This window comes from Armigeres subalbatus, chromosome 2 (assembly GCF_024139115.2).
Source record: "Armigeres subalbatus isolate Guangzhou_Male chromosome 2, GZ_Asu_2, whole genome shotgun sequence".
In the NCBI taxonomy this organism is placed as follows: Eukaryota; Metazoa; Arthropoda; class Insecta; order Diptera; family Culicidae; genus Armigeres; species Armigeres subalbatus.
The window spans coordinates 146001699-146027080 of NC_085140.1; the positions used below are offsets into that span (position 1 = coordinate 146001699).

General features: G+C 40.4%; 2 protein-coding genes across 3 annotated transcripts in view; one reads left to right on the top strand and one right to left on the bottom strand.

Annotated features, from left to right (window-relative positions):
• LOC134210974 (RING-box protein 2-like) overlaps positions 1 to 9711 on the bottom strand; it is a 126530-nt gene extending 116819 nt beyond the window's left edge. The window contains exon 1 of one of the 2 annotated variants that reach the window (XR_009978899.1): positions 9079 to 9711. Coding sequence is in view for 1 of the 2 variants with exons in the window: in XM_062687438.1 (XP_062543422.1) it covers positions 9297 to 9330 (34 nt within the window). In the remaining variant the exon portion in view is untranslated. The remainder of the gene's footprint in view (positions 1 to 9078) is intronic. The other variant, XM_062687438.1, reaches the window with a different exon arrangement.
• Positions 9712 to 9820: 109 nt separating this feature from the next.
• The window catches only part of LOC134210973 (facilitated trehalose transporter Tret1-like), a 39785-nt gene continuing 24223 nt past the window's right edge, over positions 9821 to 25382 (top strand). The window contains exons 1-2 of the mRNA XM_062687436.1: positions 9821 to 10512; positions 20018 to 20422. Coding sequence (XP_062543420.1) covers positions 10438 to 10512; positions 20018 to 20422 — 480 coding nt within the window. The 5' untranslated portion in view covers positions 9821 to 10437. The remainder of the gene's footprint in view (positions 10513 to 20017; positions 20423 to 25382) is intronic.

Genomic DNA, 25382 nt, shown 5'->3' on the forward strand with positions numbered 1-25382 from the left:
ACGTCAAATGGAGTATCCTCCTCCTCCTCCACTGGACTTGATCCTGGGCCAATAGCTTCCAGTCCCCTTAACGTTTAGTGCCCTCAGGCCCTCTTCTACTGCAAAAAGAAATCGTGTACGCGGCCTTCCACGAAGCCTACAGCCTCTTCCGGGTTCTCTACTCCGGGTTCAGTTTCAGCGGAAAACCATAACGATTCCATTTCACTGAATCGAACGTTGCATTGAAATCAATAAACAGATGAGGGGCTGTCCACAAACCACGTAGACCGAAATTTCACATTTTCAAACCACCCTCCCCCTAGTAGACTTTTGTAGACTTTCCCGAAACCCCTCCCCCACCCCCTTGAAGTCTACGTAGGCTTTTTCAAATTTCACAAAATATCATATGTGATTGGAAAAAAGATGGAAATCAACCACGTTTTCAGCAATTCAGCTATACAAATCCATCTCAAAATCCATTGTGAACATTTATTTTCAGTAAAATTCAAATTTCAAACATAACAAACTCAAACTGAACAAAATCCAACACAATATCAATTGAAAATTCAAAACGAAATTAAATTCAATCCTCTGTCCATAGCTCCTTAAACCAAATCTCGAAGCCAATTCATTTAATTTCTGTTGAATTTGATTCCTCCTAGAGATGTGCGCCACCGGCACTTGCATTGGCGCGCCACTGCTTAAAATCTGTCACGCATCTGAATTTTAATTCTTCATGCCGGTTCAAATTTGAAGAAAATTCAAGAATTTTCAGAATTTCGAAAAATTTCGAGTTAAAATTCCGAGAATGTCAAGTCTACATTCCAATAAGTTTTTCGTGGAAATTCCGTAGAATTTCCCGATTGATAACCTTTAAAGTTTCCAGGTAATACTCCAAAGAACTCTCCGTGATAATTTCGATGTTTTTCTTGAAAATTCCATGCAATATCCCGCTGAATAATCATCCGATGAAATCCCAAGATTTTTTTTCTAAATTCCAAAAGTTTCCCCGTTAAAATGTCGAGTAATTCTCCGTGAAAATTTAGAAATATTTCCCGTTGAATTTTAGCATGGTTTCTTACGATATTTTGAAATTTATCCTGCAAAGTAGGAGCGATTTCCTGAGGAAATTAAAAAAATCCTATGGACATTCCAAAGAGTTTTCCAAATAATTTTCGGTGGAAATAATGGAGAATCACAGTTGAATTTGTGGTGAATTTATCGTAAAAAATTCGAATAAATTTTCATGAAAATTACAAATGCTTTCTCACAAGAATTGCAATATTTTTTTTTGTGGAAACTCAAAGAGTTTTTGATGAGAAATAATTTCTCGTGAAAGTTTTCAACAATTTATTTTTCCATCAATAATTCCAAAGAATTTGCATTAGAACTGCCGAAGAAATTGCCGTTGAATTTCGAAGAATTTCGCTTATATGTATGTCCAGAGAATTCCTTCCAGGAATTTCAGAAATTAAGAAAAAAATCCCGGGGACTTCCCAGAAAATCTTCAGTGGAAATTCTGAAGGGTTTCTCGAGGAAATTTCGGAGAATTCCCCTTACAAGTTTCAAAGAATGTCTTTTGGAAATTCCAAAGACTTCTTCTTGGATATTCCAAAATGCTTTCTTTGTAAATTCTAAAGAATGAAGTACAACATAATTTCCCGTGGAAATTCTAAAGAACCACTTGTAGTTTCTAAAAAAGTTCCTGCTGAAAATCAAAAGATATTTTAGTAGAATCTGCAATGTAATCAATGTAATCCAAGTGGAAATCTTGAATTTTTTATCGAAAGTTTTTATAGAACACTTTGGAGAATTTTCCTGCTCAACACGGAGAATTTGCTATTGAAATCATAATATTTTTAAGCCGTAGTTCAGACTATTACTTCAGTGAAATCCATAAGAGATTCGAGAGATTATTTCGGTAAAATCCAGCAAAAAAAACGGAAAAATCTAAAAAAAATCAAACATGTGGTCAAGCTGCTGTATAAATTGTACTAAAAAAAATTGAAAGCTCTACGTAGACCCCCGTCCCCCTTCGTAGACTAACGTAGACTTTTTCGAAACCCCTCCCTCCCCCTCAAGAGTCTACGTGGTTTATGAACAGCCCCTGATATGGCCTGATATGACTCCCGGAATTTATCATGCATTTGTCTCAGGGTAAACTCTCGGATAAAATCCGTGTAGCTACCCTGTCGACTGCATTCCACGTGCTTTCCTCTCGGCACATTTTTTCTATCACATTCTCTTGATTTAAACCGTGTATAAACCAAAGAGTTGGACTGAGAATGGAGCCTTGAGGAACGCCCGCTGTAACCCGCATCGACTTACGCCCTTCGTTAGTGTCGTAGTGTCGTTAGGTTTTTACGAAGCCGGGTTACTCGGAGGCTTTCCTGCCTTTGGCAGCAACACCAGCTTCTGAATCTTCCACATTTCTGGGAAGTTGCCTTCGTCCAGGCACTTTTGCAGCACCGTTCTGAACATATCCGGACATGCTACGAGCAAAGATTTCAGCGCCACGTTCGGTATTCCATCCGGACCTGGGGCTTTCTTCGCCTGCAGGCGCTCGCCGTTTCTGCAAGCTCCTCATTGGACACTTGTTGATACTCAGCGTTTGTTTCCTCTTCTTCGCCGTACGGTATTGGTGGCCACGTGGTCGGCCTTCACGATCTCCTTCAAAAAAACCCTTCACGATCTCCTTCAACTTGATCGGACACTTTTTGGCTGGCATCGATTGACCCTTCATCTTCGCCATCACGACTCTATAAGCGTGCCCCCATAGGTTGGCATCTGCTCTTCGACACAACTCCTTGTAACAGTCTGACTTGCAAACTTTGATGGCCTTTTTTAAAGCAGTCCTAGCTTCTCGGAACGTGAGGGAAGTTAAGGATGCCATTCAACAGCTAAAGACCAATAAAGCAGCTGGTAAGGATGGTATCAGAGCTGAGCTCATCAAGATGGGCCCGGAAAAGCTGGCCACTTGCCTGCACAAACTGATAGTCAGAATCTGGGAAACCGAACAGCTACCGGAGGAGTGGAAGGAAGGGGTTATATGCCCCATCTACAAGAAAGGCGACAAGCTGGAGTGTGAGAACTTTCGAGCAATCACCATCCTTAATGCCGCCTACAAAGCAGAGATGCATCCTGAACAGAACATGAGCCAAGAGCGTGCCTTGGTGTTCTAAATTTTGAACTCTGAACACAGTTCAGTGTGCACTGGGTTGGTACGCAAGTAATACGATCATGGTAACTAAGATTCCTTAGATTTGGAACTATGCAAAAACATACCTCCTTTAGATTCCCACGTGTTCCATTACTAGCCGAAAAAATGATTAGCATGCCGTAGCTTGAGTTTGTTTTCCTAGGATACAAGTTGCTAAGTTAGGTCCGTGCTCTTGAACAGTGTGCAGTGTTCAGAACTTTTTGAACACGAACACGCGTTCTCGTGTTCAGATGCATCTCTGCTACAAAGTGATATCCCAGATCATCTTCCGTCGTCTGTCACCATTAGTGAACGAGTTCGTGGGAAGTTATCAAGCCGGCTTCGTTGACGGCCGCTCGACAACGGACCAGATCTTTACTGTACGGCAAATCCATTCAAAAATGCCGTGAATACCAGGTCCCAAAGCACCATCTGTTCGTTGATTTCAAGGCGGCATACGACAGTATAGACCGCGTAGAGCTATGGAAAATTATGGACGAGAACAGTTTCCCTGGGAAGCTTACCAGACTGATCAAAGCAACGGTGGATGGTGTGCAAAACTGTGTGAAGATTCCGGGCGAACACTCCAGTTCGTTCGAATCGCGCCGGGGACTAAGACAAGGTGATGGACTTTCGTGCCTGTTGTTCAACATTGCGCTAGAAGGTGTCATGCGGAGTGCCGGGTGTAACAGCCGGGGTACGATTTTCAACAGATCCAGTCAATTGATTTGTTTCGCGGATGACATGGACATTGTCGGCAGAACATTTGCAAAGTGGCAGAACTGTACACCCGCCTGAAACGTGAAGCAACAAAAGTTGGACTGGTGGTGAATGCGTCAAAGACAAAGTACATGCTTGTGGGCGGAACCGAGCGCGACAGGGCCCGCCTGGGAAGCAGTGTTACGATAGACGGGGATACCTTCGAGGTGGTCGAGGAATTCGTCTACCTCGGATCCTTGCTAACGGCTGACAACAACGTTAGTCGTGAAATACGAAGGCGCATCATCTGTGGAAGTCGGGCTTACTACGGGCTCCAGAAGAAACTGCGGTCGAAAAAGATTCGCCACCGCACCAAATGTGTCATGTACAAAACGCTTATAAGACCGGTTGTCCTCTACGGACATGAAACATGGACATTGCTCGAGGAGGACTTGCAAGTACTCGGAGTATTCGAGAGACGGGTGTGGCGTGCAAGAAGACGGTGTGTGGCGGCGAAGAATGAACCATGAGCTCGCCCAACTCTACGGCGAACCCAGTATCCAGAAGGTAGCTAAAGCCGGAAGGGTACGATGGGCAGGACATGTTGCAAGAATGCCGGACAGCAACCCTGCAAAGATGGTGTTCGCTTCAGATCCGGCAGGTACGAGACGACGTGGAGCGCAGCGAGCGAGATGGGCAGACCAGGTGCAGAACGACTTGGCGAGCGTGGGGCGTATTCGAGGATGGAGAGATGCGGCCTCGAACCGTGCATTGTGGCGTCAAATTGTTGATTCAGTGTTATCTGTTTAGATGTTAACTAAATAAATGAATGAATGAATGAGCTTCCCGGAACGCCGCCTTGCGCTCCTCTATCTCTGGTTCCGTCCTCGCTCTTTGTGCCCGCCTCCTGACTCTGAGACAAGCAACACGAAGCGTACTGAGTCCCTCGTTCCACTAGTAAGCTGGACGCCGATTGCTCCTCGTCTCCAGTTTACGCGGCAGTGCTGCATCACAAGCCGTTACCATTCTCCTTGTTAGCTCGACTGCATTTACGATCTCGGTACTACTGTCCGATCGAAGTTCCTCGACGAAGAGGTCTTTATTGGAGGCTTTCGTCTTCCACTTCCTCTTGCTGGTCATCCTTCTCCGCGTTTCACCATTGTTTCGTTGGCCGATACGGTAACGTATCGCCTGATGGTTGCTATGGGTGTAGTCTCGCGAGTCCACGCGCCACCTTCTGTGTAGCTCCGAGACGATTTGGACGATAGCCGATAAAACGGCGTTCCAGCCAACTTCTCTTTACACATCCTCCGGACTAGGTTGTCCGGGGTAGTGTCCAGACCACATGTGGCAAGCACACGTGTACCGCCGTTTGCTCTAAACCTGCGCACACACCTGCGTGTGATTGTGTGTCTGTACGAAGCAAAAGCAATGTATGAAGTAAAAGTGTCACTCATTTTTCAGGCACTCATCCTCAAACGTTTTGGTTAAATTGAAAATTGGACAGATCGGACTATGGACTCAAAAGTGATGGCTAAAATACGAGAAAGTCAGCATCACTGCTAGGTGAATTAATCAGGGTTATTAAATATTTAAACTTCGAGAAAAATTTGCCTATCTTAACCTTTTTGTCTAACCCTGTATTTATTCTCATACACCGAATCTTATTCAAAACTGGTGAATGGCCTCCCAGTCCATCAAATGAAAACCCATTGGATTATTTTTTAGTATAAATAAAATTGAAATATCCAAATATGTGAATAAATATGATTAAACTGTATGGCAGTGAAAAGTTAGAATCAGAAACAGGGTTCTTCTTTAGCCTTCTAGACTATCCGGTATAGGGAATTTTCTAGATTTTCTTAGACGCAGAGTATCACTATCATTCACTTAGTAATTAGTAACAATGTAGTTAATAAATGTGAAAGAGCTTAATAAACACTAAGCAGTAAGCTGGCAATGTCCAAAGTGGGAAAAAAAATAAATGATATGGTTTAGATATTGCCTGGTGTTTGATGGTCTTGTAGGCAGCTTTAAACTATTTGAAATTTGTATTGGAACTGCTACTAATAACTGTTAACTAAACAATATTTAATTATGATGATAGCGAATAATATGTCGTTTACAATATAAACCAGGAGTCAACTGATTACTGCTCGCAAACAAACGGCAGTTTTGTTCTTGCATAATTGTTGCTTCAGGACAGAATTGTTTATATAAACCGATAAGAGGCACGTGAGTTTGTGCAAAAAAAGGGGCCGAGAACCAAGAAGCAATATCTAAACTAAACGCTTCATGTTAGTCTTAATTGGTGCCTTTTGCTTGTATCTTGTTCGGTAAGTTCATGCGTAGTTAGCTGGAATAAAAGGACTTTTCCTACGGTACCGTCCTGATGTGATGGGTAAGTAACAATAAATGGATCGTGATGCTATAAAAAAGATTTAATGCAACCACGTATGTACCAAGATTTAATAATTTACTGTTAATACCAGATATGCGAGAGAATGTAAAAATGTGCTCCGGTTAATGAAATGGGTTTCCATTTAAAACTTGCATTACTAGTTACGTGCCAAATTAGTCTAGTTTGAGAAGCCTAAAACTCGCATATCTTGTTTTGAAAGAGCATCGCGTCACGTAGTGTGTGCCTGTTTTGTAAACACATTTGAAACCCTATTATTTTTTATCAAATCCTCATTATAACTTAACAACCAATCGGTAAATTATATTTTATTTCTGCACAGCAAAATGAAAATTGCACGTGGGCAATTTATGTCAGCAGTCATAGAGTCACAGTCATAGAGCATCGTGCATACATACGTACATAAAGCCGTAAAAGTGAATGATGATGATGATGTTATATATCTAAGCTGCATCTAGGCATCTACCGTTAGCATAGAACAAACCTTAAAAGCTATTTGATCACGATTGTGTTATTATTTTTCCTATCATCGAGGTTCAAAAAAGAACAAAACTGAAACTCTCACTTCATGCAATAACAACTAGGCTTACAGTCAGCAAACGAATGTAGTTTTCAATTGATAAAGTAATGCTAACAGATACATAGGTTCGAATAGGTCGCTCTTTTTTCACTCGATTGCAGAGAAAATTCCTTTTTATTGCTTTGTTTTTGATGGGACGAACATGGGAGCTATGAGATGAAGTGCCGAACAGTTACCCTACAATTCGGTAAATTAATTAATAAATGTAATTTGATACTTTATTAAACTAATAAAATATGAAATTTGTATAATGTCAAAATTTTAACAAAAATTTAACAAAAAAAATGTCTTATGGCGAAAATAATTTTTCATTGAATTCAAAAACCGGACGTTACGCAAACATTTCCTAAGCCTTCAAATATGCCCCTATGCAAAATTTGAGCTCCATCGGACATGATTTAGGGGTGAAATTCAATAAAATTTTCAATAAAAGGAGTTCCCGAGAAAAATTGCTTGAAATTTTTAAAGAAGATGTATGGAATTTTCCTAAGAATTTTTACGGGAAATTGTTCGCGGGAAACTCTTAGGAGGTTTCATGGAAGGGAAATTATTCAGAGTTTCAGCGAAAAATTGTTCAAAATGTGGATTTCGACAAGAAATTCATAGGAATTCAACGGGAAAATTTATCAGAATGTTAAAGATTTTTTTTATTTTTGCAGAAAATATTTTTTACTATAAATTGTTCAAAAAGAGGATAGGTTATTTGGCCGAATGCCACTTGGCAGAATAACATGTTATGCTGAATATCATCTAGCCGAATTCCATTTGGCCGAATTGAACAATTGGTCGAAACGGTGGCCGAAAGTGTCATACAGCCGATAAGCACATACGGCCGAACTTGTAATTTTGTCGACAAATTCATTAGCCCAATCAGGTTGTTTGGCTGAATAAGTCATTTGACCAAAAATGCCGTTTGATCGAAATTTTCGTTTGGCCAAATGCGTCATATCTTTTGCTGGCTAAAATGTTGATTGTTGATCCATCTGGACAAATGTCAAACAAAAGCCAAACGACTTTTTCGGCCAAATGGCCTTTCTGCCAAACTAGCTATTCGGCCAAACGATATTTTTGGCCAAATGACCAGATCAGCCGAACGACATTTTCGATCGTATGCCCATTTCGACATTATGGCGTTTTTGGCCTAATGATTCGTTCGGCCAAATGGCATATTCGGTCAAATAAATTTCGACCGTGTGATATTCGGCCATATAGCTTTCGGCCTTGTGGTCTTCGGCCAAACAGCCCTTCCCGTCGTTTGGCCGAAAGTCGTTCGGCGGAATGCCATTTGTTCGAATGACACTTGGCCGAATAGCACGTCACGAAAATCATCTAGCCGATGATGATTGACCGAAAATGTCCTTTCTGCCAAATAACCATTTCGACGAATTTTCGGCATAATGACCAGTTTGGCAGACCAACATTTTTGGCCGTATGTCCATTTCAGCCGTATGACATTTTCTGTCAAACAGCCATTTCAGCCAAACGGCTTTTTCAGTCAAATGACTAATGTGGCCAAACGAATTGTTCGGCCAAATGAACTTTTCGGCCAAATTACATTTTTGATCGTATAATTCTCAGCCTAATGGTTTGTTTGAACAAATGACATATTTGACCAAAAAACTTTGTGCCTTGTGGCCCTTGGCCAAATGGCTTTTAGCCATATGTTTATTTCGGCCAAATTACACTTTCGATCGAATAACCTTCGGCCTAACGGTCAAATGACATATTTGGCCAAAAAATTGTGGCCTTCAGATGGCTTTCAATCGGAATCTCCACCGAAAACTTTTCGGAATTCCATATGATATTCTACAAGAATGTGTTCGAGATTTGCACGGATATTGTTTTTAAATGCATGAGAAATTCTTTGGAGAGAAGTTTTCCGAAATGTGTTTTCTTGTATAAACTTGAAGAGCGAAGAGCTACCATTCTCTCGATATTTATTCAGCAACCGCGTTTGTACCTGTCGGTAGGTTTCTAAGCTCTCAGCAACATTAAGTTTCCACGGGGAAGAGACATTTCTTAAAATTTTTATGTTTGATGTCGTAATTGAATGATTTTCCTGATATACATAGTCAGCTACCTTAGATCGAAACTCATAATTTATTATCAGTTTCCCGCTTAGCCTTACTTACACTTCTGCAATATGTTCTTTGAAACTTTATATCTAAAATAAAAGTTACTTATTTAACATTTCTACTTTACCTTTAGTGCTTCCTTTGATACAGTCCGATCGACATTAGAATATTTTTTCCAATTTAAGTTGAATGAAAATCCGAAATTTTCTGTTCCTTGATCAGTGATAGAAAAACCAGCCACATTTTCCAAAGAGATTTAACACGGGGCTATAATGTGTCTCGATGTTTGATGAATAAAATGCAAACATTTGAGTGTGGATGCTTTTGCACAAGGAGAACCGATACCTTGGTCTTGAACTACAAGTGCTGGAAGATGCATGACTTGTATCAATGAGTGTTGATATGGGACACTGACAAGGAGGAAAAGTGTGGGAAAATTCCGCTACACACACTAGCGTATGCAGACATCCCGGCATCTCTGGTTTATCTTGCGGTGGTCCAAGAACGTTCCATGAGGTGTAACCGGCGAGCGGAATAAATTTCATCATTCTCTTAGTGAATATGAATTGGTGAACGTTGGTGTTTTTTGGAGTGCTCGTTCTTTCGGAATGTCGTGTTTTTACTGGCTATGATTACTTAGAAGCTCAAAGTGCAAAATCCAACTAATTGATGCCTCCCCCAGGCCACGATGAAGACTCGCGAAGCTTCGCTGGTTCGCGCCCGTGTATGAGTGAACCGGCTGCTGGCTGTTTTGTTTACAGTACCTACCACCACGGCGGCGATGGTGTTGAACTGACTCTCGTGGATATATCGAGCCGAACGTGCTGCGAAGCGCTATTTAAGCAACATCGTATCCACCAGTTCAGATCTTTGACGAATAAAATCGCGTACGCTGTAGTACCCGCGAGTACGTCCGCGACACACCGCGAAGTAATTTATTGGCTATCTGGTTCAAACTGATCGAAAGCAAAAGCGTAACATTTGTTATAGTTTGTTGAATACTTGATGGAGACGAAATTTTTGAAAGCGAGAAGTTATAGTGAATCAATTGGAAGTGCAGTTGTTTCAGTGAAGTTGCTGAATTACTAGTTTGCGTGATTTTGGAAAACCTGTGGCCTTTGATGCAATATACCGCGAAAGTGCTCATATAAGAAACAGTTAGAAAAGCAAATAAAAATAGCAACAAATTAACCTGAAAAAAAAGCAAACGAAGCAATATCATTGGATATAGAAAGGTGCCGTTGCCGATTTGCGTTATTTGAAGGATACACGTCGCCTCTGAAAGAAAGCAAGACGCAATATTGGAAGGTGTTACGTGTTCTGTCGAAAAAAAATCTAAGTTATAATTAAGAGAAAGAAGTGCTTTCGTTACTGTGCTTAAACACTCAAGCATACAGAGAAGCTGAGTGTTGCTACTTTGTGCTGTGATAATTCCAAGCAAAAACGCTAACATTTAGCAGCAAATTGAAAAAGTTTAAGTGCAAAAATGAGCTCGAACAGGCAGGGCGGCCCGGTGGGTCGCATCGTTGACAAGATAAAGCGAACGATGACAAACGAAGGGGTAAGTGGCGGTTTTAATTCACTAGAATGGACTGTGCCGACCCTGAGGAGCGTGAATGAGTGACACGAGAGAAGAGGTGCGAAGACTTGCGAGCAGTGATTAAAAATAGTGTTTCGACTATTGATCGATGAACCTTTCAGTTCAAATTGAGCGACCTTATTACATGTTCGATGAATTCCTAGACGTTAGCACTGGCGACTGTCCGTGTCACATGGTGTTCTTCCGTTTGAACAAACTGTGTCGGGATCGTTGCACACGTAATTGTATGAATGGCAACGGGTGTGTTTACCCAATCAATAGTTAGTGTAAATTCGCAACCGGAATTGAAAGCATGCAAACTCAGAGCCGGCCTCATTTCGAAAATCACATGTTTCCCCTTAGTAGTGGACACTCAATGCAATAAAGGTGGAACCGGTTGATCTTGATGATTTGACATTCAGGAAAGGTCGAATGGTTGCTTCTTCGGACATTCTCTTTGGTTAGGGATACCAGAACAAAAAAAAAAAACGTTCAGACGAAAAAAAAAGAACACGTTGAAACCTACGTCAATAGTGCCGCGGTGACGACACGACGACGGTGTGCAACTTTGCGTTTGTTTTGTGCGCAAATATAGGGGAACTGTCCCGATCTCCATCTCACTGAACATATATTTATCTCATCACGATACAAAGAAATACAGCACCAATTTAGTTTTGTCAATACGCGTGCTCACTGCTGGGAAAGATCACAAAAATAAGAATCAAATAAAATTGCTTTCCATTGCTTTGTTTTTGATGGGATGGATATCGGAGTCGTGAGATGAATTCCTGGAGCAGTTCCCCTACGTCATTGAGCACATTGCCGATAGCTCGCCTGAGTCGGTCGATTTTATTTGTTTTTTTTCTCTTTCTAATTTTCACGGGAAAGTCGTTGAGACAGGCTAAATTTAGCTAAGTTTCGAAACATGCTTAGCGATTTGCTCATCAAGCATACTCGTGGAGTATCATTAGACGCATAAATCTCCGAAAGTTTGAGGACAAGGCCAATGAACAAAATAAAAAAGTGCAGGGAGTTATAACCAGATTGAAATCGTTTGTTTTTCGTATCTGTAAACACATTTGAGAATGCGGTTAAAAAGTGGCTGTTTTCGTTTTGAATTGTTCTATTAAAATGTTTTAAATTTTGGATAGCTAGTTGAACTTCCGAAGTGTATTTTTGTTTTTTTTTACAAAGAATTGTAGGGTTAGGGTGGCCACTGAAATTCGATTTTCAAATTCCCGGTTTTTTCCCGCTTTTCCCGATCAATTTTGCCAAATTTTCCTGTTTTTTTTAACTTGAAGAAAAAAAGGGTAAGATTTTTTTAAACTTTAACTAGATGTTTTATTTTCTTTCCAAATCGGAAGTCAGTTTTAAATCGAAGCAACTGAATCTTTGAAATAGTTACATTAAATAACCAACAACGTGTTATGCAAAATGCTTTGATCAGCAGGCACACTGCAATCGTGCGCTTTGCGGCCATGTAGTTAGTGTCAACCGGCATTTAACCAAATAATACCATAATAACACCTAATTACAATGGTTTGATTTTTTTATTAGCTGCTAAACTTTAGAAAACATGTTTCTTGGTTGCAAAACGCTCGTAGAATACGATTTGTATTCGACGGGAAATCCTGTCCCATTGTTTCCTAATGAAATTTCCTAATAAAATTGATCAAATCTGACTTTGAAATCAGAAGTTAAGACCAAAATTCTAATTTCAAAACCTGTATAGGAAAAATCACGAACTTATGCTTGTTCATTTGATTTGCTTGCAAAGAGTTGCGTTCGGCAGAAAATTTCACAATTCATATAAACAAATGTGAAAAATAAGACCTTTCCATTTATTAGTGTTGTATTAGACTTTTCTTAAATGTTTCTCAACCCTATAGAACAAACGAGAAAGGCATCATCACCACTAGATTGATTGATATGGGTTTTTTCGTAACAATCTTTAAAAAACCCAACTTAATTCACCGAGTGGTGAGACTGCCTTTCTTGCATTTAGCCAAGACACCAACCTTATATGGCGCTTATATAGTTCGATTCCATTTTCTTAATAACTTTTAAATGCAATGGTCGATCGTTATCAAATTCAATAGTGATCAACAAGGCTTTGTCCCCTGTCGAATGCAACTTGTTGCGAGAAAATCGGTTAAGAATTACTATATGAAAAAGTGGCTAATGTTTTTCGGTTTTCGTGTGCACACACACATACACACGGACAGACAGACATTTGCTCAGTTCGACGAGCTGAGTCGATTGGTATATAACATCATAGATCTCCGAGACCTCTATAAAAAGTTCGATTTTGGAGTGAAATGATAGCCTTTCGGTACGAGACAGGCAAAAAATAGTATTTGAATTGAGAAAATACTACCAAGTATTGGTGTTTCGCCGCTAATAACACCTACTTGTGTAAATTGCACTTCACTGCAGTGATCGTTTGCTAATTGGTGCGTTTTGACAAGCGTCAATATTGAATACTGTTTGCATTGAACAAAGGATAATTTTACGCGCCAAAAAATATCGATCCCGCCAAACGCGGAAACAAAATGTCAACGCTATTTTGACATCAGGCCAATGGATATTGCATGCCAGTATGGCGTGGTTCTTCCTTCTTAGAGCATAATGTTTATAGAAAGCAGGAAAAAACGTATAGTTTCTTTAAGTATAGCCAACATGTTTTAATGTTTAGCCCTTGGTTTTATTCAGACTTTTTCAAATAATACCTTCCTGAATAACTGTTGAAGTTTTTCAAATTAATGCAAAATTATTTGAGTAAAGACTCGATTAATACCTGCGATGTTGAACTTAATCTGTAGATTAAAAAAAAAACCTTAATAAAGATCAAAAAAAAAACTCGATTACCTCGAATAAAACAATTCGAATTAAATCGATGTTTTTGAATTAAAGAACTTAGCAATGAAGCAAGTAAAGCATCATAGTTATTGGTATTGGTTTACTGAAAATCTGCAAAATTAAAAATATAATTAATATGAATTTTAACACAGATTCAACACGAAGACCCAAATCTTTGTTTCCGATCATTTCCGATTATTTTGTTTTCTAAAAAAGATTTAAGCACATTTTGGGCAATCAAAACATTCGATTCGTAATAAAAAAAATACATTTTAAATTTCTAGAACTTTGTTTTCTTTTTCTTTCTGTTTTCTATCCATTAAAATAAAATCTTGAATTTATTATTAAAAAGTTTGAACGTTCCAATTCACTATTAGCATATTGGAATTATCAAAGTTTTGAAATGTATGACAAATGTGTAACAATTTAAAAAAATATTTCAGAGTATATCTTTCACCATCATATCCTTTAATTATATTAGGTTAGTTGTGGAAAAATACCAAGCTAAAGATATTTTACTCTTCAAAATATTAGACAAAATCACGAAATATCATAACATTTTATACTCGAAATTGATATCAAATTGATATAGTGACAACACAAACGGGATTCAGACAAAAGACTTACTTAATTTCTGTACTCACTCACCCCATGTACTAAAAGTTAGGATGCGACTGAGCAATAAACATCAAAGAGTCAATCTTTTCCTTATATCAACTTTATAAAAGCTTTGAAGAAATTTAATTAAACTTGACGAAAATTTTTTCCCGGTACAGGTCCTGAATTCCCGGTTTTTCCCGGTGACTTCAATTTGCCGTCTTTTTCCCGCTTTTCCCGTTTTCCTCGGTTCGGTGGCCACCCTGGGTAACGGGAGGTAATGTTAGGCCTGGATGCAACGTTGGCTCATCATGCAATAATTCAACAATAATACATCGTTTTGTAGAGAGATATTTATCAATGCTTCTTTGAAAAAGTGTATCAAGCCAACTTTATGTATAATACGCAAGATTCATGCAATTAATAAACGCAATAAATCTGCGTGAAAAATTGCTTTGACTCGGTTTGTTAGCAACTTGAGTAGGCAGGCAGGGCAAGAGATTTTTCTTTTGCCCAATAAAGTAGTTTTTGGAATGGACTTTTGGACTATTTTCGCACATTAGATGAACGGATAACAATAACACTATTTTAGAATTCATGTTAAATTCACTATTTTCATTAGTATAGTGACATAATTAACCAAAACTTTTTTGAACAATATTAGAACACTTGTTACCAAAATTCGGCTGACGATTTTCACTTGAAGCAGCACATTATAATTGTCTACCTTACACGGCTTATACAAACATTTTACAGTGAATAATGCTAATGCACCAACATTTCATGGGCCGAAAAAGAATCCAACACCAGAGCCGAGATTAGGAAAATTGGCCGAACATAAAGTTCATTTCGTACAAAACTTTTGATGGATTAAATAATAGATTTTGAACCATTATTGTTGTTTTTTAATATATAGCGTAATATCCAAAAGTAAGAAAGCCGTTTGGTGGCATTATTTCGGTAAGATCTTTAATATATGAATATTTAAATCGATAAATATGCTCAACCACAGCATAATAGGCTAAGGTTTGAGCCTTATACCCTAGTACGAAAACTATTTCTAATACTCGAGGGGAGTTTCGGAACTATAAGATGAATCGTGGTTATCAATCTCCGAAAACTCAAGCATTCCAAAGAGATTCAGTGTCCTTAAGGAAAGCACCTCTGTGAATTATTATTTTCGCGATAATCGCCACAAAAACTACAAATATCTGGAAAGTAATTTTTTCAATTTTTTTATTGCTTTATTAGATAGGGGAAATGACGGCTTTGGCAGGTTTTGTTCTGTTATTGTCAGGGGGGTTTTTGTTGATCAAATTTTATGAAATTTGACGACAATATTCTTTGATATGCAAAGAACGTTTAGGCCAAATTTGAGCATAATTGGTTTTAGAAAAACCCCCTGCCAATAATAGAACAAAACCTGCCAGAGCCGTCATTTCCCTTATAGTGATTTTTTTTTCTGAATGGGAAATTCACTTAGGGAAGATCCATAAAGTACGTCACGCAAAAATTGGCGATTTTCAACCCCCCTCCCCCCTTCGTCACACTTTTTGTATGAAACCTCTAAAAATTTTGTATGAGTCGTCACGCAGCTCGAAACCCCCTTTCCCCCCTAAGAGCGTGACGTACTTTGTGGATGGCCCCTTAGAAAAGTTTTTTGCATTAGAAAGAGAAATGTTCAACATATGATTTTCTTTCGCATTTATTGCCGTGATTCAGTAATGACGTATTGCAATAATTTCTAAGAATCGGAAATGACCAAAAGATACTCAATACTCCAAAAGAATTGTTGACTTCCTATCTTTAACAAAACTTTAAGTTACTTACAATATCATGAACTTGATATGGGAAGCAAGGGATCTGAGTTTTCGAATGAAATGTTGACGATGGTATTTTTTTCCATGGAAGCGATCTTAGAAATTTAGAAAAGATTTCTAGCATTCTAAAACTTCTAGGATATTTGACCTAAATCATGTGATAATAAGTTGATAAGTTGATAATAAGTTGACCTAAATCATGTGATAATAAGTTGACCTAAATCATGTGATAATAAGTTGAAAATCAAGTTGATAAGAAAATACTGAACATAAACAACGTTCCGAAAGGACTGGTGTGAAGATTCATGAAATTTATTGTTTCGGAGTTTTAAGTTTCCAATATTGCGATAAGATCTTTTTGGATTCGAATTAAACCGCATAGTTTCCATGATAATCAGTCTCAAAAGAACGCCTGACACTACAAAGCAATGATTGAACTTATTGTTATCTAGAGAAATAAAAACCAAACTTGAAAAATAAAACTGTAAAGTTGATCGACGGCAGCCTTATCTAAAATTATTTTTGTTTCCACTTGGCTAAAATGTTAGAAATTCAAATTATGTATGAGAGAAGGGCCGTTTGGCCGAATACCGTTCGTCCGAATGCAATTTGGCCAAATATACTATTTGGCCAAACAGACCATTGGGCCGAAAATCATTTGGCCAAAAGGATCATAAAGTCGAATAGAACATTTGGCCGAACAGGACATTTGGCCGAATAGGTTATTTGGCCGAACAGATCATTGACCGAACACGTCATTTGGCCGAGCAGGATATTTGGCCGAATAGGTTCACTTCTCACTGTAACAAGTGAGAAGCGCGAAGTGAGTAGTGAGCTCGGCTCGGCCAAATGACATGTTCAGTCAAAGGACCTATTCAGCCATATGATCGTTTGGTCAAATAACCTATTCGGCGAAATTTCATAATCGGCTAAATGTCCTGTACGGCCAAATGTCTTACGACTGTACTGTACGACCGTACGACTAAATGACCGTTTCGGACGGATGATCCCTTCGGCCAAATGACTTTCGGTCAGATGGCATTCGGCCAAATGGCTTTCCTCCTATTGGGTTTCGGCCAAACGACCCTTTCTTTTATGTATGACTGTTTTGAAAGATTAGGGAACCTTAAACCTAAAATATGGAAGGAAAGCATATCAAGCATCAGTGAGATAGAAAAAAATCATTCTTATCAAACGCAGATCTGCGAGGAAAATAAAATGACTCATATAAGATACGATGCGACATAAACAAAAATAAAGGAAGATGGAAGGCAATAATTTATTGCCATGTGCCGTCTAAAGAATTCTTTCGGAAGAGTATTGTGGATGAGTATTTGAGCGGATCATCAATTCGGGAATGTTCATACATTTCGTCAAGTTTTTAATGCAAAGCATTTCGAGGTCGTATAAACAAAGTTGAAAATGGCATCTCATATTGTGATGTAATTAATTTATCTTCCGTTAACTATTTTTGTTTCTGACGTATGAGGCAACGATGGTAATATGATAATGGCCTTCTATATGGCAGTTGTATTGGCTTTGAATATTCTCTGCTGTCAAACAAAAATCCTTTGGCCACAACAAACAATAAACGAACAGTCTCTAATCAACAGGTTCTCATTGACATTCATTGAGCCGGCATTGAACCGATGCTATAAAATGATGTAACAAAACTGCAACGTGGTGCAAATCAACACCCTCATGCCACAAACGAGCAGCCAGCAGCGTTTTTTTTTGGCTTATCATCAAAAATGCTTCGCACGTTTTGCAGCACGATGATGGTACAGTATTTATTTGCCGACCGACAAACATTTATCCATTCCAAGGGTCAACACGGTAAAAGCGTCTACTCATCTTTGAACGTAGATAGCAGAACCGCCAAAAGCCACCCACGATCGTCATCCATATCCAGCGGACTTCCTAATTCCACCTGTCACAACAGCTCACTGCAACGTGCTTTTCGCAACGCAAATTGCTTACACTCAGCTTCAATCCATTCAGACTAAAATGACGATTTTGCCATAATTCATACATACTTCCTACTGTCACTTCTGGATAGTGGTTCTGCTTGCATGGAGCTCGACAAGATGATAGTGAGCGTGGCGCTAATAAACCGCATGCACCGCATCACTTCGGCAGGCCTTGTTCCACCATACACCACCGTTCGTTGTTTGGATACAACTCTTGAGCATGTGCGGTTGGAAACGTTCACATGTGACTTGCGAGGGAAGCGATGGTGTTCATTTGCCCGCGGCGCCATTCAACAGTTTGCTTGCTGTAATGGTGTGCATAGGTCGCGGAACTGTTCACGGTGCGAGTCCGTCGGTGGTTCACGGAGAGACGATGAATGGAAAATCGCGAACAAGTGAGAGCAGAGAGTCGGTCGAGGATTTATGGCGTTTCGCTAACTGTAGCGCCACTGAGCGGTTACTAGTTGAAACCGGAATATGGAAACAGATCGTGCTCGCGGGTCAGTGAAATGACTGAATCGGTGACGCCATACTTTGGGTTTCCCTTTCACCCATTCATAACATTTTGGGTAATTGCGTAGCGCACGTGGTGTTGATTTGTTTGCTGTTTCATGGAACTGTTAACGAAATACATGTATGTTGGTTCGTCGTGATTCAGATTTCTTCTTTATTGTTTTTCGAAATCAAGCCAAACGATTAATTTGATCATCCACGGTGCCAATGCTTCTTCTTCTTCTTCTTCAAATTGGCATCTTAGCCGCTTAGCATTATTCATTCAGAACTTCCACAGTTTTTTACTGCGAAGTTTCTAATCCATGCATTCGTTTATCATGAGGCTAACACGATGATATTTTTCTGTCCAGGAAAGTCGAGACAATCTCCAAACCAAGAATTGTCTAGACCGGCAATGGGAATCGAAAGCAGCAACCGTCAGCATGGCATTGCTTTGTAGCAGGGATGGGTCCCACAGGGGGCACCACTTGACGCAAGAACAGTAGGCTGCTGTGATTGCAACGTATGGTGCACCATCCCATAATTTTGGAACGGAATAACCGATATTGCTGGGAGAGTCCAGTTGCATGCAACTGAGTAACATTTGTTGTGGCCCTACACATATAGGCACATATAAATACATCACCTCGCTTCGTCAAGCTGAGTGTATTCAGGGCCGGATTTATGGAGGGGGCGGGGGGCGCATGGCCCCGGGCCCCCACAAATCTTATGTACCAAAACGCACCTTTTTTGTACATTTTGGGGCCCCCATATACCGTCGGCCCCGGGGCCCCCTTCCGGCTAAATCTGGTCCTGAGTGTATTGGTGGTTAACATTTTTGACCTTCAGCTTTTCTATCAATGGTTCCCTTGTGGAATGATTCTAAAATGTTTATGTATATTGTTGTTTGAAAATACTCAGAATGTACCTTTTTATTTCCATAAATCTCACAAAATGATAATCGCTTTCTTGAGTTTAAAAAATGGCAACAAATATCGATTTTTTATGTCTATTCCCTAAAAATCCTAAGCTTATTTATCTCTTCATATTTTCACAGCCGATTCAATCGCCATTACTGTTTACCGCTAGGATGAATATTATGTCATTGATTGCACCAGATTAATGAGAAACAAAAGCGCTCCTAATGATTGCACCCAGTAGTGATGCTGTGCTGCTTATAAAGCGCCCGACACGTTTCCCATGCAAATAAACAAAATAACGCCGAGCTCGGTATTCCTATACCGTTCCCCTAAGCCACTCTCGCTGGTTCGTTTATTGCGCTACCCGATGAAACCGCGCTGTGTTTACCAGCAGCAAGCAGGAGGATCAGATTTGTGATTTAAGCACACCGGCCACGTTTACTGATAACGAGGCGGCGGGCTACTAAAATGGTTTTTATTCTGTGAGGTCCTGCATGTTTGCTAACGTAGTTCCCTGCGAGCACTCGCCCGGCAGATGATCGGGAACTGCCTCGAACCAATTCATATTGGTGCATACTTGTCGATCGGAAGAATAATGGCATCGCTCAAGTTAAGGCTAAAATCTGGTTGGGATGATTGGAAAACTTGGAAAGGTCAATAGACCATGTATGGAATGAATGATAATGATTCACACTCGAGGTAAAGTTGTCGTTGTATTACTATATGAGAAATTAGAATTCTGCTTTCAAAACGACACCGTCTGAGAATCCTTGCTTCAACCAAATTTGATTAAATACTAATGAATGCCTATATTTTTCCCTACCCACAGGATGACACACGCGATCCCCTGCAGTACGGTTACCAGCGTGTCAACACCGCGGAAGGATCGCTTTCCACATCGACCACCGGTACCAGCCTGGATACGATCGTACTGGATACGAACGCCGAGGACCTCAACAGTACCCCACGGGTAGGGGCCCAGCGGACGTTTAGTCCGATTTTGGAAACGGAGGACACGAATCTGTTTCTGGATTCGCCTACACTGGGACAAAAATCGCCCCCGTCCGTGAGTGAACCGAAGACCAAAAGTAAATCGTCACTGAAAGGATCGAGGGTGTCCTTCGATCAGGAGGATCGGTTCGATGAGACCGACGAAGGCTTCCGCAAACAGAGGGAACACTTTCAGAAAAATAAAAGCCACAGCACCTCGGAGCACAAGAATCTGTTGATAAAGGTGAGTCGACCTACGCCGGGAGATAATGGGGGTTTGAAAGTTCCGTTGACTATAGATTGATTGAGGTTTATGAGATTCAAAACTCATGTGGCATGGTCGCCTTTTTCGAATTTTGGAAACTTTCTTCGATATTGGTCACGAGTAGGGAAGAATGACGAGAAGAAAATCTGTGCGGTAAATCCAATTATTTATTTTTTTAGTCTTTATTAATGAGACTTTCAGCCCGAGGCTGGCTTGTCCCGTTGTTTAATTATTACATTATTCAGCAATAATATTGTTACGATGTAATTATTACATTGGACACTTGTTACAGTCATCTTTTTCTATTGAAATTGCTTTCTAGAATGGTATGAAAGATCAAAGTGGATAGAGACCAAGAGAGAGACCCTCGATTCCAATTTAAAAAAAAATACAAGGCTGCGAAGATTACTACTCTTGGACATGCCCATCTTTACCAAAACAAAACAGAGAAAGGAATTGTTGACATGGTACCTACTTTATTTTAAGCCACACTTGACGACATCTTCATAAGTATCACATAGATGGACAATAAGGATCCTATTCATTGGGTTTTACATGAAACTCATTTCTTTTTCACAGGAATATTCGTCAGGAGTTCCACAATACATTCGTTTGAGTTTCCACAATAAATATATTTAATTTTTCGTGAGAAATATGTTTAATTTTTTTTTTTTTTGAAAGTTCGAGTTTACGTGGGAAATTGAGTTTTATTGGGAAATTCAACGAATTTTATCGAGAAATTCTTTTGGAGCTCCAGGTGAATTAGATCTAATAGTACTGTTTTTTTTTATTACCACGATAAATTCTTTACAATTTCTTGTACGTTAAATGAGTTTCAATTCCCACTTGGTTTGAATTTCCACTTGAAATTCGTTTGACCTTATTTCCTTTAGAAATTTATTTAGGCATAATGGACGTTATATAACGAACAACAATTGTATGGCAATTCTCAAAAACCAATTCTCCAAAAACTATTTCCCCGAATGTAACAATTTGCAGGAAAGTAAGTATTAGTAGCATGTTATTTGCACTCAAGTTTCGATTTATTAGCTTACAAGGTATCTGGTCTCTTCTTTTGTGATTGGCCACTTCAAACGATGTCATTTAAGGGTAAATGTTACAAAAAAATGTTTTGCCTTTTTTAGGAAATCTTGTTTTAGGGGAAATGATAGTTTGGGTGGGATATGATATTTTCGTGGACTAGCATTAGTATTAGCATTGAGCAATTCGCACAAATTCGTAAGTGGTAAACCTGGACTATTGCCTAAAAGTATCATCACTTCTGTCCGTTACCACAGGTATTGATTTGGGACTAGTCACTATCTCATGGATAGAAGCAATTTGCTCTCCAATAGTCGAGATCTGTTCAGGCCACGTCCTTGCTGAGGAAGGGGAAGGATGATTTGTTGGACACATAAGGTTAAGGCAGGTATTTTCGTCTTTTCGTCACAGTCTCAAAAACCAATAGAAGAGACACTTTTTTGCTAAACTCATCCGTACCAAATCGTAAGCTCAGGAAAAACGTTCAGCTATAGTGAAATTATGGCAAATGGACGTTGCTTTCATTGATTTTAGACCCTACGACGATGGACGGAAATACCTGCCGTGTCCCTACTTAAGATAGATGCAGAGAACTCTACGTCCTCTCATAGGAGCCACGGAAAGTTTTTGGAATTGTTAGTGTGGCAGGTTTTAACAGTACGAATCGTTTTGGTAGAACATGACACAGAAAGAACCAAGATAGAAATTCAAAGAAGGAAAGGGACGAGCCTGCTCGACCACCGAGCTCGTCTTGGTCCACACAGAATAATCGATTGGACAAACATATGCACCTGATTAATCTTACCTGAAGGGCGAACACGAAATTATTACAACACCGTTAGTTTGCTTTAACTTTCCATTCGTTTATCGGATGAAAACCAAAATTGCAGAGCAGCTTTATACATATATTAACTTCAGTTTACATACATTGGATCAAATATATATATAGCTTGTACAGTCATATCTGATACCTTTAAGTCATTTTCAACCACTTCTTACGCATGTTTTTTTTTTTGCATCTTTGACTATTTTATTGGTTTTACTGAGTTCCCGCTTCATCATGGCCCAATAAGTTTCGATCGGACGTAGTTCAGAGCAGGGCAGCACGCTTTTAGAATAATGATCCGCCTAAAATAAACGTTTTTCATTGTGCTACTCCAAAAATAGCAAAAGACGTTTTTGTTGGCACTCAGTCTCATAAATTTCACCATTGATGGTACTTGTTGTGACGAAAATTTCGCTTCGCTTTCCACAGGTGCAAATGGCCTGCCGAATTAGGAATTTCGATGCAAATTCTGACATTTTCTTCTTTTGAAACGATCATCCACTTGGAATCCGGTGTAAAATTCCTGTCCTAGCGTTTGTTGGAGGACAGCTTTCACGTATGTTTTGTATTTGGTCAAAAGTTCCTTTGGTACTCTTGAAACTGCTGAGATACAGATTTTCAGCATTTTCCTAAAGCTCGACTTTTCCAAGTCAGCGTACATTTTTTTACGCTTCTCCACTTGACTCACTTCCATCTTGAGCGCTACAAACACACAACTAAGCCATTCACAGGATGTAAACAATACATTGGTTAATTTCCGTCCAGTGGGAAAAAAGTTACAACTAGTTGTAGGTGTTGCAATAATTTCGTGTTCGCCCTTTAATTAACATAAAACTCCACAGACGAAGGATTACGCATCTAGTATTATGTAACACTCCCACATTTCCCGTAGCAATTACGTAGTGTGTTACGAACTAAGATCTACTTAATTGAGCCCTAATGGACTGAGATTTTTGAGTTAGGGTAAAAAGTTGTTGTAAATAAGGATTCATCGTATTAAGTCCTCGCTACCAACAGTAAGCAGACGCCGGGCATCATCACCGGTATGTAGCACGTCCATTTTCTTACTGCTCAGGGTGTACCGTTGATGTGTCCAAGGAGGCTTCCGAACCTCTTGGAAGGAGGCTTCCGAGCCTCTTGGAAGGAGGCTTCCGAGCCTCTTGGAAGGAGGCTTCCGAGCCTCTTGGAAGGAGGCTTCCGAGCCTCTTGGAAGGAGGCTTCCGAGCCTCTTGGAAGGAGGCTTCCGAGCCTCTTGGAAGAAGGCTTCCGAGCCTCTTGGAAGGAGGCTTCCGAGCCTCTTGGAAGGAGGCTTCCGAGCCTCTTGGAAGGAGGCTTCCGAGCCTCTTGGAAGGAGGCTTCCGAGCCTCTTGGAAGGAGGCTTCCGAGCCTCTTGGAGGGAGGCTTCCGAGCCTCTTGGAAGAAGGCTTCCGAGCCTCTTGAAAGAAGGCTTCCGAGCTTCTTGGAAGGAGACTTCCGAGTCTCTTGGAAGGAGTTCCGAGTCTCTTGGAAGGAGACTTCCGAGTCTCTTGGAAGGAGACTTCCGAGTCTCTTGGAAGGAGACTTCTGAGTCTCTTGGAAGGAGACTTCCGAGTCTCTTGGAAGGAGACTTCCGAGTCTCTTGGAAGGAGACTTCCGAGTCTCTTGGAAGGAGACTTCCGAGTCTCTTGGAAGGAGACTTCCGAGTCTCTTGGAAGGAGACTTCCGAGTCTCTTGGAAGGAGACTCTGAGTCTCTTGGAAGGAGTTCCGAGTCTCTTGGAAGGAGACTTCCGAGTCTCTTGGAAGGAGACTTCCGAGTCTCTTGGAAGGAGACTTCCGAGTCTCTTGGAAGGAGACTTCCGAGTCTCTTGGAAGGAGACTTCCGAGTCTCTTGGAAGGAGACTTCCGAGTCTCTTGGAAGGAGACTTCCGAGTCTCTTGGAAGGAGACTTCCGAGTCTCTTGGAAGGAGACTTCCGAGTCTCTTGGAAGGAGACTTCCGAGTCTCTTGGAAGGAGACTTCCGAGTCTCTTGGAAGGAGACTTCCGGGTCTCTTGGAAGGAGACTTCCGAGTCTTTTGGAATGAGACTTCCGAGTCTCTTGGAAGGAGACTTCCGAGTCTCTTGAAAGGAGACTTCCGAGTCTCTTGAAAGGAGACTTCCGAGTCTCTTGAAAGGAGACTTCCGAGTCTCTTGAAAGGAGACTTCCGAGTCTCTTGAAAGGAGACTTCCGAGTCTCTTGAAAGGAGACTTCCGAGTCTCTTGAAAGGAGACTTCCGAGTCTCTTGAAAGGAGACTTCCGAGTCTCTTGAAAGGAGACTTCCGAGTCTCTTGGAAGCAGACCTTCGAGTCTCTTGGAAGCAGACTTCCGAGTCTCTTGGAAGGAAACTTCCGAGTCTCTTGGAAGGAGGCTTCCGAGCTTCTTCAAAGGATGCTTCCGAGCCTCTTGAAAGGAGGCTTCCGAGCCTCTTGAATGGAGACTTCCGAGCCTCTTGAAAGGAGACTTCCGAGCCTCTTGAAAGAAGACTTCCGAGCTTCTCGAAAGAAGGCTTCCGAGCATCTTGAAAGGAGGCTTCCGAGTTTCTTTAGTGGAGGCTCCGAGTCTCTTTAGAGGAGGCTCCGAGCCTCTTAAAAAGAGGCTTCCGAGCCTCTTGTAAGGAGGCCTCAAAGTCTTTTCCACGGAGGCTTTAGAGCCTCTTAAAAGGTAGCTTTCGAACCTCTTTAAAGCAGGCTCCCAAGCCTCTTGAAAAAACACTTTTGAGCCTGTTGAAAGGAGGCTTTGGAGCCTCCCTTGAAAGGGGGCTTCGGAGCCTCTCGAATGAAAGATTACGACCTGCTTGGAGGAAGGCTTCCAAAACGCTTATAAGGAGGCTTGCAAACCTAATGCAACGAGCAACTGAGCTTTTTCGGAAAAAGACTTCATGCCTACAAGGCTTCCGAACCTTTAGATTCCAGTCTTTAGTCACTAGACATTTTCTTCCACAGTCATTCATACACTGTGCTGGTTGTGGGGGGTAGGATTCAACAGGCTTTGATATACTGATCGCCATGCATATTATGTGCAATACAAAGTTCAAAAATAAAAAAATACACATTTG